We start from the raw sequence: 13,298 nt of genomic DNA on the forward strand, positions 1-13,298 counted from the left end.
ACCTCCCGGGTTCACGCCATTCTCCCGCCTCAGCCTCCTGAGTAGCTAGGACTACAGGCACGTGCCACCACGCCCAGATAATTTTTTGTATTTTTAGTAGAGACGGGGTTTCACCATGTTAGCCAGTATGGCCTTGATCTCCTGACCTCGTGATCCGCCCGCCTTGGCCTCCCGAAGTGCTGGGATTACAGGCGTGAGCCACCGTGCCCAGCTGAAACTATTCTTAAAAACGGAATCAGGGCTGGGTGCTGTGGCTCACACCTGTAATCCCAGCATTTTGGGAGGCTGAGGTGGGCGGATCACTTGAGGTCAGGAGTCCAAGTTTGGCCAACATGGCAAAACCCTGTGTCTACTAAAAAATACAAAATTAGCCAGGCACGTAGTGCGCACCTATAATCCCAGCTACTTGGGGGACTGAGGCAGATGAATCACTTGAACCCCGAGGGTGGAGGTTGCAGTGAGCCGAGATCGCCCTGCACTCCAGCCTGGGTGGGCGACAGAGTGAGACTCTGTCTCACAAACAAACAACAACAACAACAAAAAGCCCCACAAAAACAGAATCAGGCTGGGTGCAGTGGTTCACATTTATAACCCCAGCATTTTTTTGAGAGGCAAAGGTGGGAGGATTACTTGAGCCCAGGAGGTCGAGACCAGCCTGGGCAACAAAGCAAGACCCTGTCTCTACAAAAAGATAAAAAAATTGGCTGAGTATAGTGGCATGCACCTGTGGTCCCAGCTACTTGGGAGACTAATGCAGGAGGATTGCTTGAGCCTAGGTGGTTGAGGCTGCAGTTAGCTGTGTTCATGCCTGCACTCCAACCTAGGCAACAGAGAAAGACCTTGTCTCCAAAAAACAACAACAACAAACAAATTGGCTGGGAGCAGTAGCTCACGCATGTAATCCCAGCACTTTGGGAGGCAGAGGTGGGCAGATCACGAGGTCAGGAGATCTAGATCATCCTGCCCAACATGGTGACACCCTATCTCTACTAAAAATACAAAAATTAGCTGGGCATGGTGAAACGCGCCTGTAGTCCCAGCTACTCAGGAGGCTGAGACAGGAGAAACGCTTGAACCCAGGAGGTAGAGGTTGCGGTGAGCTGAGATTGTGCCACTGCACTACAGGCTGGGTGACAGAGCGAGACTCCGTCTCAAAAAAACAAAACAAAGCAAAACAAAACAAAAAACCAAATTGAATCAAGATATATGTAATTACAAAGAGGAAAAATAGTAACTTTATAGTGGAGAAATTTGACAATGCCTTAAGTAATCAGAATTAATATCACTGGTATTGGCTCAACTAGGTTTTATGTGCCTCCTGAGATACACTATCAAGGACGTATCACTTTTTTTTTGGAGACAGAGTCTAGTTCTGTCACCCAGGCTGGAGTCCAGTGGCGTGATCTCAGCTTACTGCAATCTCTACCTCCTGGGCTCAAGCAATTCTCCTTCCTCAGCCTCCCAAGTAGGCATGTGCCACCACCCCCAGCTAATTTTTTGTTTGTTTTTTTTTTTTTTCACTCTCGTTTCCCAGGCTGGAGTGAAATGGCGTGATCTTGGCTCACTGCAACCTGCGCCTCCCGGGTTCAGGTGATTCTCCTGCCTCAGCCTCCTGCATAGCTGGGATTACAGGTGACCATCACCACGCCCAGATAATTTTTATATTTTTAGTAGAGACAGGGTTTCGCCATGTTGGGCAGGCTGGTCTCGAACTCCTGACCTCAGGTGACCAACCCACCTCGGCCACCCAAAGTGCTGGAATTACAGACGTGAGCCACCACGTCCGACCTGGACACATCCCTTTTGTGGCATTCTACCAAAAATGCATGGCTTGAATCTATGAGGAAACATCACACTGAAACTCAAATTGATGAATATTCCACAAAATAGCTCACTTGCTCTTTAAAAAAAATGACAAAGTCACTAATGATAAAGACTGAAGAACTGTTCTAGATCAAAAGAAATTAGAAAAATGGCAACCAACTGCAATATGTAATTCTGGACCAGGGGAAAAAAGTTTTTTTCCTCTTTTTCTATATGAACAATTAGTAAAATTTGAAAATCTGAATTAGATAAGAGTACTGCATCAACATTAATTTACTGATTTTGATAATTATATTATGGTTATATAAGAAAATGTTATTTTTAGGAAATACCCACTGAAGTATTTCGAAATAAAATAGTTCAACAATTTACATTCTTTGAGAGACAGGGCTCTTGCTCTATCACCCAGGCTGGAGCTCAGTGGCATATTCATAGCTCAGTGTATCCTTGAATTCCTGGATTCAAGCAATCCTCCCATCTCAGCCTTCTCAGTAGCTAGGACTACAGGTGTGCACCACCATGACCAGCTGATGTTTTCATAATTTTGTAGAGACAGAGTTTCACTATGTTGCCCAGGCTGATCTTGAACTCCTGGGCTCAAAGCTATCCTCCTGCCTCAGTCTCCCAAACTGTTGGGATTACAGGTGTGAGCCACTGTGTTCAGTCTAAAAACAAACTTTCTTTCTTTGAGACAGGTTCTCACTCTATTACCTACTTTGGAGTGCAGTAGCACGATCACAGCTCATTGCAGCCTCGACCTCCCAGGCTCAAGCAATCCTGGCACCCCACCATGCCTGGCTAATTTTTAAATTTTTTTGTAGAGACGGGGTTTCACCATGTTGTCCAGGCTGGTCTTGAACTCCTGGGCTCAAGCGATCTGCCCACCTCGGCCTCCCAAAATGTTGGTATTATAACCATGAGCCACTGTGCCTGGTCAAAACTTACTTTCTAATGATTCAGAAAAAAAAAAATTTATATATGAAGAGAGAGTATTTTAAAAAATAAAAATGAGGTGGATCACTTGAACCTGAGAGGCGGAGGTTGCAGTGAGCTTAGATGACACCACTGAGCTCCTGCCTGGGTGACAAGGCAAGACCCTGTCTCAAAAACAATAAAATAAAAATAAATATATAAGTAAATAAATAAATAGATAAAATAAGTAAGGGATTTTCAAAAGAGTAGTTTTAAATATATCAATGCCAACTGTGAATATACTGGCAAACAGAAAAAAATAAGTTTCATAAAGCTAGCACAGACCATAATAACAATAATAACTAAAATTATAAGGAACTTAGGAGTAAGTATAACAAAGATGTATGACTTTCATGGCCAGCCTAGGCAACATAGTAAGACTCCATCTCTACAAATAAAAACCCAGGTGTGATGGTGCAGGCCTGTAGTCCCAGCTACTTGGGAGGCTGAGGTGCAAGGATTGCATGAGTCTGGAGGTCAAGACCAGCCTGGGCAACATAGTAAGACTCTGTTCTCCACAGAAAAGAAAAAATAAAAACATGAATCTTATTATAAAGTATGTCAACCTAAAAGGAAGGAGCTGAGGAATATTTAATATAGAGAGTTTATTTGGGCCAAGGTTGAGGACACATTTACAAATTGCCTTGGGGAATGCTTGGGGAGAACAAAAGAGAGGCTCAAGTTATTAAAGAAAAAAGGACTGGCCAGGTGTAGTAGCTTAGGCCTGTAATCTCAGCACTTTAGGAGGCCAAGGTGGGCAGATAGCTTGAGCTCGGCAGTTGAGACCAGCCTGGACAACATAGTGAGACCCGCCTCTACAAAAAATACAAAAAATTAGCTGGGCATGGTAGTGTGTGCTTGTAATCCCAGCTACTTGGGAGGATGAAGTGGGAGAATTGCTTGAGCCTTGGAAGTCGAGGTTGCAGTAAGCTGTGTTTGCACCACTGCACTCCACTCTGGGTGACAAAGCAAGATCCTGTCGAGGGGAGGGGAGGGGAAAGGGAAGGGAAGGGGGAAGAAAAGGAAGGGAAAGAAGGGAAGGAAGGGAAGGAAAGGAAGGTAGGAAGGGGAAAAGAAAGACAGAGAAAGAGTGAGACAGAGAGAAAGTGAGGAAGAGAAAAAGAGAGAGAAAGACAGAAAGAAAGGAGAGAAAGAAAAGAAAAAGAAAAAAGAAAAGAGCACAAATCAGGAGGAGGAGGTGATCTCAAAGAGGAGGTGATCACGAAAGCTGTTAGGAGTGTTCACTGGCTTACAGAAATGACGTAGTTAGTGATTGGCTACATCTTATGAAGTACAGGGTGTATGGCATTTTATGGTTACCTGGCATCCCACACAGCAGCTGACTTCAAGAGGTAATGGTTATTTAGCTCCAGGGGGTGTGACATGATTGCTGTTCTATTTCAAGGCCTCTCTGGGCCTGATTATGTAAAGGGGCTCATATTTCTCAGATACAAATTTCTTTTCTTCTTTTTTTTTTTTTTCCTCCCCAAGTAACAAGTATGGAAACAGAACAGAATGCAGAATGATTCATTACATATGGGAAGTTAATAAATGTTGGGTTTGGTATTACAGTCAGTGGGGATAGGATGAACTATTTAAAAATTAGATTTCTCGGCCAGGCGCGGTGGCTTACGTCTGTAATCCCAGCACTTTGGGAGAACTAGGCGGGTGGATCATGAGATCAGGAGTTCGAGACCAGCCTAACCAACATGGTGAAACCCCATCTCTACTAAAAATACAAAAGTTAGCTGGGTGTGGTAGCACACGCCTATAATCCCAGGTACTCAGGAGGCTGAGGCAGGAGAATTGCTTGAACCCAGAAGGCGGAGGTTGTAGTGAGCAAAGATTGTACCACTGCACTCCAGCCTGGGTGATAGAGCGAGACTCCATCTCAAAAAAAAAGAAAAAAAGAAAAAAAGATTTCTCCCATTTACTTACACAAAAATAAATTGTACATGAGCTAAGGATTTAAACGTGAAAGGCAAAATACTTAAAGGAAAATACTTGGTAATGTTTGAGTAGATCCTATTAGATCAACTGCAGGAGAAAACAACTATAAGCTCTGGACAACTCCCTGAAGGTCCTGGAGAGAGACCAAAACCAAGCAGATGTTAGACCTCAATACTTAGAAGGGAGAAGTACTAGGTGACATTACGGTTTTATGGTCTTGAGCCTAAGGGCAGGCCCCAAGACAGAAAAAGTGGTAAGAAACTACCCATTTTACTGGCTTGAAGAACCAGAATACTTCATCAAAATTGAAAATGTCTGTTTTTCAAAAGGCACCATGAAAAAATGAATTGGTCAAGCCAGACACTGGGGAAAAATATTCACAATACATATACTTAACCATACATATATAAAGAATTCCTACAACTCAATAATCAAAGAGCAAGCAATCAAACTTTTTAAATGAGTAAAATGTTGAGAGTTCTTTGCAGAAGAAGATATGTCAATAACAAAGTACAAAGTACAGGAAATAGTATTCAACATACATTAGAAAATCAAACCATGAAATACAATTTGACACTCATTAGAAGGGCTAATCTGAAAGGCCAAATGTTGGTGAGGCTGTAAAACAACTGGAACTCCAATACGTTGCGGATGGGAGTGTAAAATGGTACAGCCACACTGAAAACTCTGGTAGTTTCTTACAGAATTAAATACACATCTACCATGTGACCCAGCAATTCTAACTCCTCAGTATTTACCTAAGCGAAATGAAAATGTGTTTCTTTATCTATTTTTATGTTTATAAAATAAAATAATGTATTTCTGCTGAATGTATTTCTTGTTTTAAAAACGTAATTAACTTTCCACACTACAACACAGAAAATGTATTTCTACCAAAATCTTGTACGATAATATGCACAACCACCTTATTTATAACAGCCAAAACCTGAAAACAATCCAAATTCCAACAAAACGAGAAAGGGTAAACAAATTGTGACTTATTCGCACAATGTCACATTACATAGGTGATAAAAAAAGGATCAACTACTGAGGCACACAACATGAACAAATCTCAAAACCATTATGTGGAGTAAATAAAGCAAGTAATAGAACCTCCTATATGATTCGGCTTAATCAAGTCTAAGAACAACAAAATTCATTTATGTTTGTGAAAATCAGAAGGTGATGGTGGGGTGAGGGGGAGTGGGAATTGGCTGGGAAAAAGAACATAGGAATTTTTCAGGAAGATGAAAATGTTCTATATCCTGACTGGGTAATAGTCATATGGACGCATACACCTGTCAAAACTCACTGAACTTAAGATCTGGACAACTTATTGTGTGTGAACTATACCTCAAAAAAAGAGAGAGAAAGAGAAAAAAAAGTGGTTGGCATGCAAGAAGTTTTCAATATATATTAATATCCTTTTCTATTCTCGTTCCAGAAATACAGTGTAGTAAAAACCAATCTAATTTTACTTCTCAAAAATTGATCCCAAAATATGAGACAGCCACCTGCAAATGCCTAATTTTAAAATGATTCACTTAATATATATGACTTGGCTGGTAACAGTTCATGGTCATACCAAATGTGTCAGAATTGGAGTTGGCCTTTTAACATACAGTAGTACAATGGATCAGAAGGAGCATTAAACTGGCAACTGGTTTTGTATTGCTGATTCCAATAGTTAACAGCTTTGTGATTTTTGATGCATCAATACACATCCAAGAGTTTCCAGTTCCTTTATTTGTAAAAAGGGAGATAATGATAACTTCCTTACAGACTACTATGAGGACCAAATAAAAACATATATACATATGTGAATGAAAGCACCCTGGACACTGTAATGGGGAAGTATTTTATAACACAGTAGTGGAACCAAACAGATAAATTAACTGAATAACCTGCTTAAATAATCTTTCTTTTTATTGACTATTGAATGTATGAATACATACCGTCCATTTCACCTCCGGGCGAGCAAGTGGAATAAATCGTCCATCAAACATGTGAGAAAATGGCCCATGACCTTAAAAACAAAATCAGCCTTAGAACAAGAAAACATCTGTAAAATAACATAAACGTTTTCTTTCTTTCTTTTTTTTTTTTTGAGACGGAGTTTCGCTCTTGTTGCCCAGGCTGGAGTGTAGTGGTGCGATCTTGGCTCAATACAACCTCCACTCCCCAGGTTCAAGCAATTCTCGTGCCTCAGGCTCCCGAGTAGCTGAGATTACAGGCGTGTGCCACCACACCCAGCTAATTTTGTAGTTTTAATAGAGATGGGGTTTCTCCATGTTGGTCAGGCTGGTCTCGAACTCCTGACCTCAGGTGATCCGCCCATCTCAGCCTTCCAAAGTGCTGGGATTGTAGGCGTGAGCCACCACACTTGGCCAAACCGAATTCTTTAATGTTTTTAGTTTAACTTGAATAGCAACAGAAATTAATAATCTAAAATACAATCACAAAAGGGACAAACCCTTCCTTCCTATTTCTTTTTTTTTTTTTTTTTTTTTTGAGACAGAGTCTCGCTCAGTCGCCCAGGTTGGAGTGCAGTGGCGCGATCCCGGCTCACTGCAAGCTCCGCCTCCCGGGTTCACGCCATTCTCCTGCTTCAGCCTCCCAAGTAGCTGGGACTACAAGCGCTCGCCCCATGCCCGGCTAATTGTTTTGCATTTTAGTAGAGACGGGGTTTCACCGTGTTAGCCAGGATGGTCTCGATCTGCTGACCTTGTGATCCGCCCGTCTCGGCCTCCCAAAGTGCTGGGATTACAGGCTTGAGCCACCGCGCCCGGCCACCTTCCTTCCTATTTCTAAAACAGGAGAACAGGAAGCAGAAACATGGAAAAGTAAGCTCTCCATCGAGCGGTCTCCAGTCACCAGGGCTTACGTAAATCTGATAAAAGGGCAGTTTTTATTGTTTTATGAAGAGACAGAGTCTTGCTATGTTGTTCAGGCTGGAGTGCAGTGGCTATTCACAAGCATGATCATTATGCACTGTAGCCTTGGACTCCTGACCTCAAGTCATCCTCCTACCTCAGCCACCTGAATAGCTGGGACTACGGGCATGCACCACCACGCAGGGCTTGATAAATGGACAATTCCGTGTAACTGAAAAGAATGTTAATGCCAAAAACTTTTTGAAATCTTCAGATTGAAAATATCTGGATTAAAATAGCAGTTTTAGGAAAATCACTGGGGCCGGGGTGTGGTGGCTCATGCCTGTAGTCCCAGCACTTTGGGAGGCTGAGGCAGGTGGATCACTTCAAGTCAGGAGTTCGAGACCAGCCTGGCCAACATGGTAAAAACCCTGTCTCTACTAAAAATACAAAAAATTGGCCAGGCTTGGTGGTGGGCGCCTGTAGTCCCAGCTACTGAGGAAGCTGAGGCAGGAGAATGGCGTGAACCCAAGAGGCGGAGCTTGCAGTGAGCCAAGATCACACCACTGAACCCCAGCCTGGGCGACAGAGCAAGACTCCATATCAAAATTTAAAAAAAAGGGGCTTGGCGCAGTGACTCATGCCTGTAATCCCAGCAATTTGGGAGGCCAAGGCAGGTGGATCACGAGGTCAGGAGTTCGAGACAAGCCTGGCCAAGATGGTGAAACCCCGTCTCTACTAAAAATACAAAAATTAGCAGAGTGTGGTGGCAGGCACCTGTAATCCTACCTACTCAGGAGGCTGAGGCAGGAGAATCGCTTGAACCCGGGAGGCAGAGGTTGCAGTGAGCTGAGATTGTGCCACTGCACTCCGACCTGGGCAACAGAGTGAGATTCTGTCTCGGGAAAAAAAAAAGAAAGAAAATCCACTGGGGTGCAGAAGAAAAAATTAGAATTTATCTTATTACTCTCAAGCTTAAAAAAATCTATCTTTGGCCAGGTGTGGTGGCTCATGCCTGTAATCCCAGCACTTTGGGAGGCTGAGGCAGGTGGATCACCTGAGGTCTAGAGTTTGAGACCAGCCTGACCTATATGGTGAAACCCTGTCTCTACTAAAATTGTAATAATTAGCTGGGCATGGTGGCGTGTGCCTGTAGTCCCAACTACTCAGGAGGCTGAGGCAGGAGAATTGCTTGAACCCAGGAGGCGAGGTTGTGATGAGTTAAGATCGCACAATTGCACTCCAGCCTGGGCAACAGAGTGAGACTCCATCTGAAAAAAAAAAAAAGAAAAGAAGTGAGCCACTTAACTGGAGAGGGACGTCTACCTAGACTAGTCCTGGCCCTTCTCTGCAAGTCATAGGCCACACATAAAGGCTGGCTAATGCAGTGCTCAGGCTCCTGGGGACTGGTAAAGGTTTCCCAATGATTCTCTCTCAAAATACCAAGAATCCATCAAATTTATCATTTAGGGGCTGGTATTGGTTCTTTGGAAGTTTCCAGGGGGACATAAAAAGAGTGCCTACTTGCTTTAAGTATCTAGCTATCTAAACAGGGGCACCTCCCTTCCCCTGCCCTGAGGGTACACACCAACTCTCAGGGTCCCTGAATAAGTAGGAATAAACTATAAGGATAGAGGTAAAAACTCCCATGATTTAAAAGGGACAGTCCTGGCCCAACGTGGTGACTCATGCCTGTATTCCCAACACTTTGGGAGGCTGAAGGAGGTGAATTACTTGAGATAAGGAGTTCGAGACCAGTTTCAACAACATGATGAAACCGCGTCTCTACTAAAAATACAAAAAAATGAGCCAGGCGCTACTCGGGAGGCTGAGGCAGGACAGTCACTTGAATCCAGGAGGTGAGATTGTAGTGAGCCGAGATTGTGCCAACTGCACTCCAGTCTGTGTGATAGAGCAAGACTCAAATAAATAAATAAATAAATAAATAAATAAATAAATAAATAAATGGGACAGTCCCCTTTCTCTTTGTCACAGGAAAAGGATGATGCTCTTTTGCTTGGATTAAAGTGGCCCAAGACCTCACATGGATCAGAAAACACAAGGAGTTCTCTAAATGTGTTAATCCACTTCAGTAGATTAGAGATTATAAATATGAAAAAAATGGATTTGACCAAATAACTGTAGGAAAAATGGTGATTTTATTTAATAAGAAGGATAAAAGAAAATAAAATTCACACACCATCCTAAAAACAGTAGCAAGAAAAACTCATTATCAAAACGCCCTTTCATATAACCTGTAATAAAGATGATGGCCAGGCACAGTGGTCCTGCCTGTAATCCCAGCGCTTTGGGATTTGGGAGGCTGAGGCTGGTGGATCACCTGAGTTCAGGAGTTCGAGACCAGCCTGGCCAACATGGTGAAACTCTGTCTCTGCTAAAAATACAAAAATTAGCTGGATATGATGGTGCATGCCTGTAATCCCAGCTACTCAGGAGGCTGATGCACGAGAATTGCTTGAAACCAGGAAGCAGAGGTTACAGTGAGCCGAAAATGAGCCGTTGCACTCCAGCCTGGGCAACAGAGCAAGACTCCGTCTCAAAAAAAAACAAAAAACAAAAACAAACAAAAAAACACTTTTAGCAAAGATGTCTAACATGAGAAATTCACTGAAAGATGCCAAGAATATAAAATAGCAATGTTTTCTACTTATGAATCATTCTAGGAAGAAGCAACAGTGCATTTATACTAATGTCAACTGAAGAATTAAAATACAGCTTCCATATTCTCTTGGTTGATCTGATTTTTTAATGTCAAAGAGAGGTAACATATGTTATGATTTTACATAACAACTTTGTCTCTTTGTATGGCTTACCGAGATCATGACAAAGTCCAGCAATCTGAACACAGAGAATATCTCGTTCACTTATCTGCAGCTCTGGTTGTTTTTCACCCAGGGCGCGAACTAGACATCCTGCTAGATACCCCACCCTGCAGAGCAAAAACACAAAAAGTCACTCTTCCGTTTGCAAGAGGAGTGATGGTTCTGGTCCTCAAGAACTTCAGCATGTTTCCTCAAATATTCTAACGTATCTTCAGGGCAACTTTACTCAACAGTGTATTTCAGAACGAGGCAGGAACACACACAAACGGAATCCCAAAAGCAGGACCTCTGGCTCAGTATCACCAATCATTAGAGGAATGCAAATCAAAACCACAGTGAGATACCACTTCACACCTCTTAGGATAGCTACTGTTAAAAAAAGAAAACCAGAAAATAACAAGTGTTGGACATGATGTGGAGAAATTGGAACCCTGTGCACTGTTAGTGGGGATGTATTATGGGGTAGTTGCCATGGAAATCAGTATGGGTGCTCCACAAAAATTAAAAATGGAATTACCACAGTGATTTAGCAATTTCACTTCTGGGTATACACCCACAATAACAAAGTAGGGTCTTGGAAAGATTGGCTGGGCTCGGTGGCTCACGCCTGTAATACCAGCACTTTGGGAGGCTGAGGTGGGCAGATCACTTGAGGTCAGGGGTTTGAGACCAGCCTGGCCAACATGTTGAAGCCCTATCTCTACTAAAAAATACAAAAATTAGCTGAGCGTCATGGCAGGTACCTGTAATTTCAGCTACTTGGGAGGCTGAGGCAGGAGAATTGCTTGAACTCAGGAGGCACAGGTTGCAGTGAGCCGAGATCGCACCATTGCACTCCAGCCTGGGCAACAGAGCAAGACTCCGTACCGCGCCCCGCCCCCCCAAAAAAGAAAGAAAATATATTTGTACAGACATGTTCATAGCAGCACTACTCAAAATAGCCAAGAGGTAAAAGCAATAGGTATCCATCAACAAATGAATAAACAAAATGTGGTGTATACATATGATAAATATTATTCAACCTTAACAAGGAAGGAAATAAAAAATAAATTAATTAAAAAACTAATAAAAAAGAAGGAAATACTGACACATGCTACAACATGGATGAACTTTGAGGAAATTATGCTAAGTGAAATATGCCAGTGACAAAAAGACAAATATTGTATGATTTCATTAAGATGACGTACCTAGAGTAGTCAAATTCATAAACAGAAAGAAGAGGGTCAGGCGTGGTGGCTCATGCCTGTAATCCCAACACTTTGGGAGGCTGAGGCGGGCGGATCACCTGAGGTCCGGAGTTCGAGACCGACCTGGCCAACATGATGAAACTCCGTCTCCGCTAAAAATACAAAATTAGCCGGGAGTGGTGGCGTGTGCCACCATGCCTAGCCTAAGATAACTATTTCATGAGAATACCTAAAAACTGCAAGTTCCCCACCCCATTCCCTTCTTACCCTAGACTATGCTCAAATCGATTGTGTGAAGCTCCTGGAAAAACATAGTAACCACCTCCCAGCTGTTTGATGTATCGAAGACGTTGAAATTGAGGTGTGTCAATGATTCGGACGAGGAGAGGGTGGAGCTCAATGTGGCCATGGATAGGATCATTAATAACCTAGAAAATTATGTTTAATTAATATGAGTAATAACATGTAAGTCCACCTGAAATTTGTGTGCAGCCATTCCTAATTATAGTGCAAAGTCAAAGCTATTTGATTTTCAAGTAAAATACTAAGGAAAATGACAAGATGGTAACATCATTACCTTATTTAGGTATCACTACCAGACAGATCAAGTATATTGGATCTGAGTATATTTTACTTCTTCTTAATGGATGTGAATAACAGAAAATGAGGATTTTATTTTTTAATTATGTATATGACTTAATTAGTCTTTAATAAGTTTGTCTTGTATTCAAGTTAAACATACATATTCATTTTGATTTAAACACATTCATTCACATCATGTAAGCCATATCACTATAGGTACTATGTCTAAATTTTTTTTTTTTTTTGACACGGAGTCTCACTGTGTCACCCAGGCTGGAGTGCAATGGCACAATCTCGGCTCACTGCAACCTCTGCCTCCCAAGTTCAAGTTATTCTCCTGCCTCAGCCTCCTGAGTAGCTGGGACTACAGGGGTGTGCCACCACACCCAGCTAATTTTTGTATTTTAAGTAGAGACGGGGTTTCACTGTGTTGGCCAGGCTGACCTCAAACTCCTGACCTCAAGTGATCTGCCCACCTTGGCCTCCCAAAGTGTTGGGATTACAGGCATGAGCCACAGCGCCCAGCCTAAACTTTTTTTTTCTAAATGTGTCTATACAGTACTCATCATTAAAACAGAAAGGAAAGAAGGGAGGGAGGGAAAGAAAGAAAGAAAGATGGAAATTCCTCTACCATATAGATAAGAAATCATGGAGGTCCGAGTGCAGGGGTTCACATCTGTAATTCCAGCACTTTGGGAGGCCAAGAGTTTGAGACTAGTCTGGGCAACATAGTGAGACCTCATCTCTTAAAAAAAAAAAAAATGCCAGGCGTGGTGGCTCAAGCCTGTAATCCCAGCACTTTGGGAGGCCAAGGCGGGCGGATCACGAGGTCAGGAGATCGAGACCATCCTGGTTAACATGGTGAAACCCCGTCTCTACTAAAAATACAAAAAAATTAGCTGGGCGTGGTGGCGGGCACCTGTAGTCCCAGCTACTCGGGAGGCTGAGGCAGGAAAATGGTGTGAATCTGGGAGGCAGAGCTTGCAGTGAGCCGAGATGGCGCCACTGCACTCCAGAATAGATGACAGAGCGAGACTCCATCTCAAAAAAAAAAAAAAAAAAAAAAA

The 13,298-nt window shown here is 42.6% G+C and overlaps 1 protein-coding gene across 1 annotated transcript in view; it reads right to left on the reverse strand.

Annotated features, from left to right (window-relative positions):
* SAMHD1 (SAM and HD domain containing deoxynucleoside triphosphate triphosphohydrolase 1) overlaps positions 1-13,298 on the reverse strand; it is a 60,163-nt gene that overhangs the window by 32,822 nt on the left and 14,043 nt on the right. The window contains exons 4-6 of the mRNA XM_017859095.1: positions 11,917-12,077; positions 10,454-10,569; positions 6,702-6,772 (exon numbers count right to left, since the gene is read on the reverse strand). Coding sequence (XP_017714584.1) covers positions 6,702-6,772; positions 10,454-10,569; positions 11,917-12,077 — 348 coding nt within the window. The remainder of the gene's footprint in view (positions 1-6,701; positions 6,773-10,453; positions 10,570-11,916; positions 12,078-13,298) is intronic.

Source organism: Rhinopithecus bieti, unplaced genomic scaffold (assembly GCF_001698545.2).
Source record: "Rhinopithecus bieti isolate Rb0 unplaced genomic scaffold, ASM169854v2 scaffold_38981, whole genome shotgun sequence".
Lineage (NCBI taxonomy): Eukaryota > Metazoa > Chordata > Mammalia > Primates > Cercopithecidae > Rhinopithecus > Rhinopithecus bieti.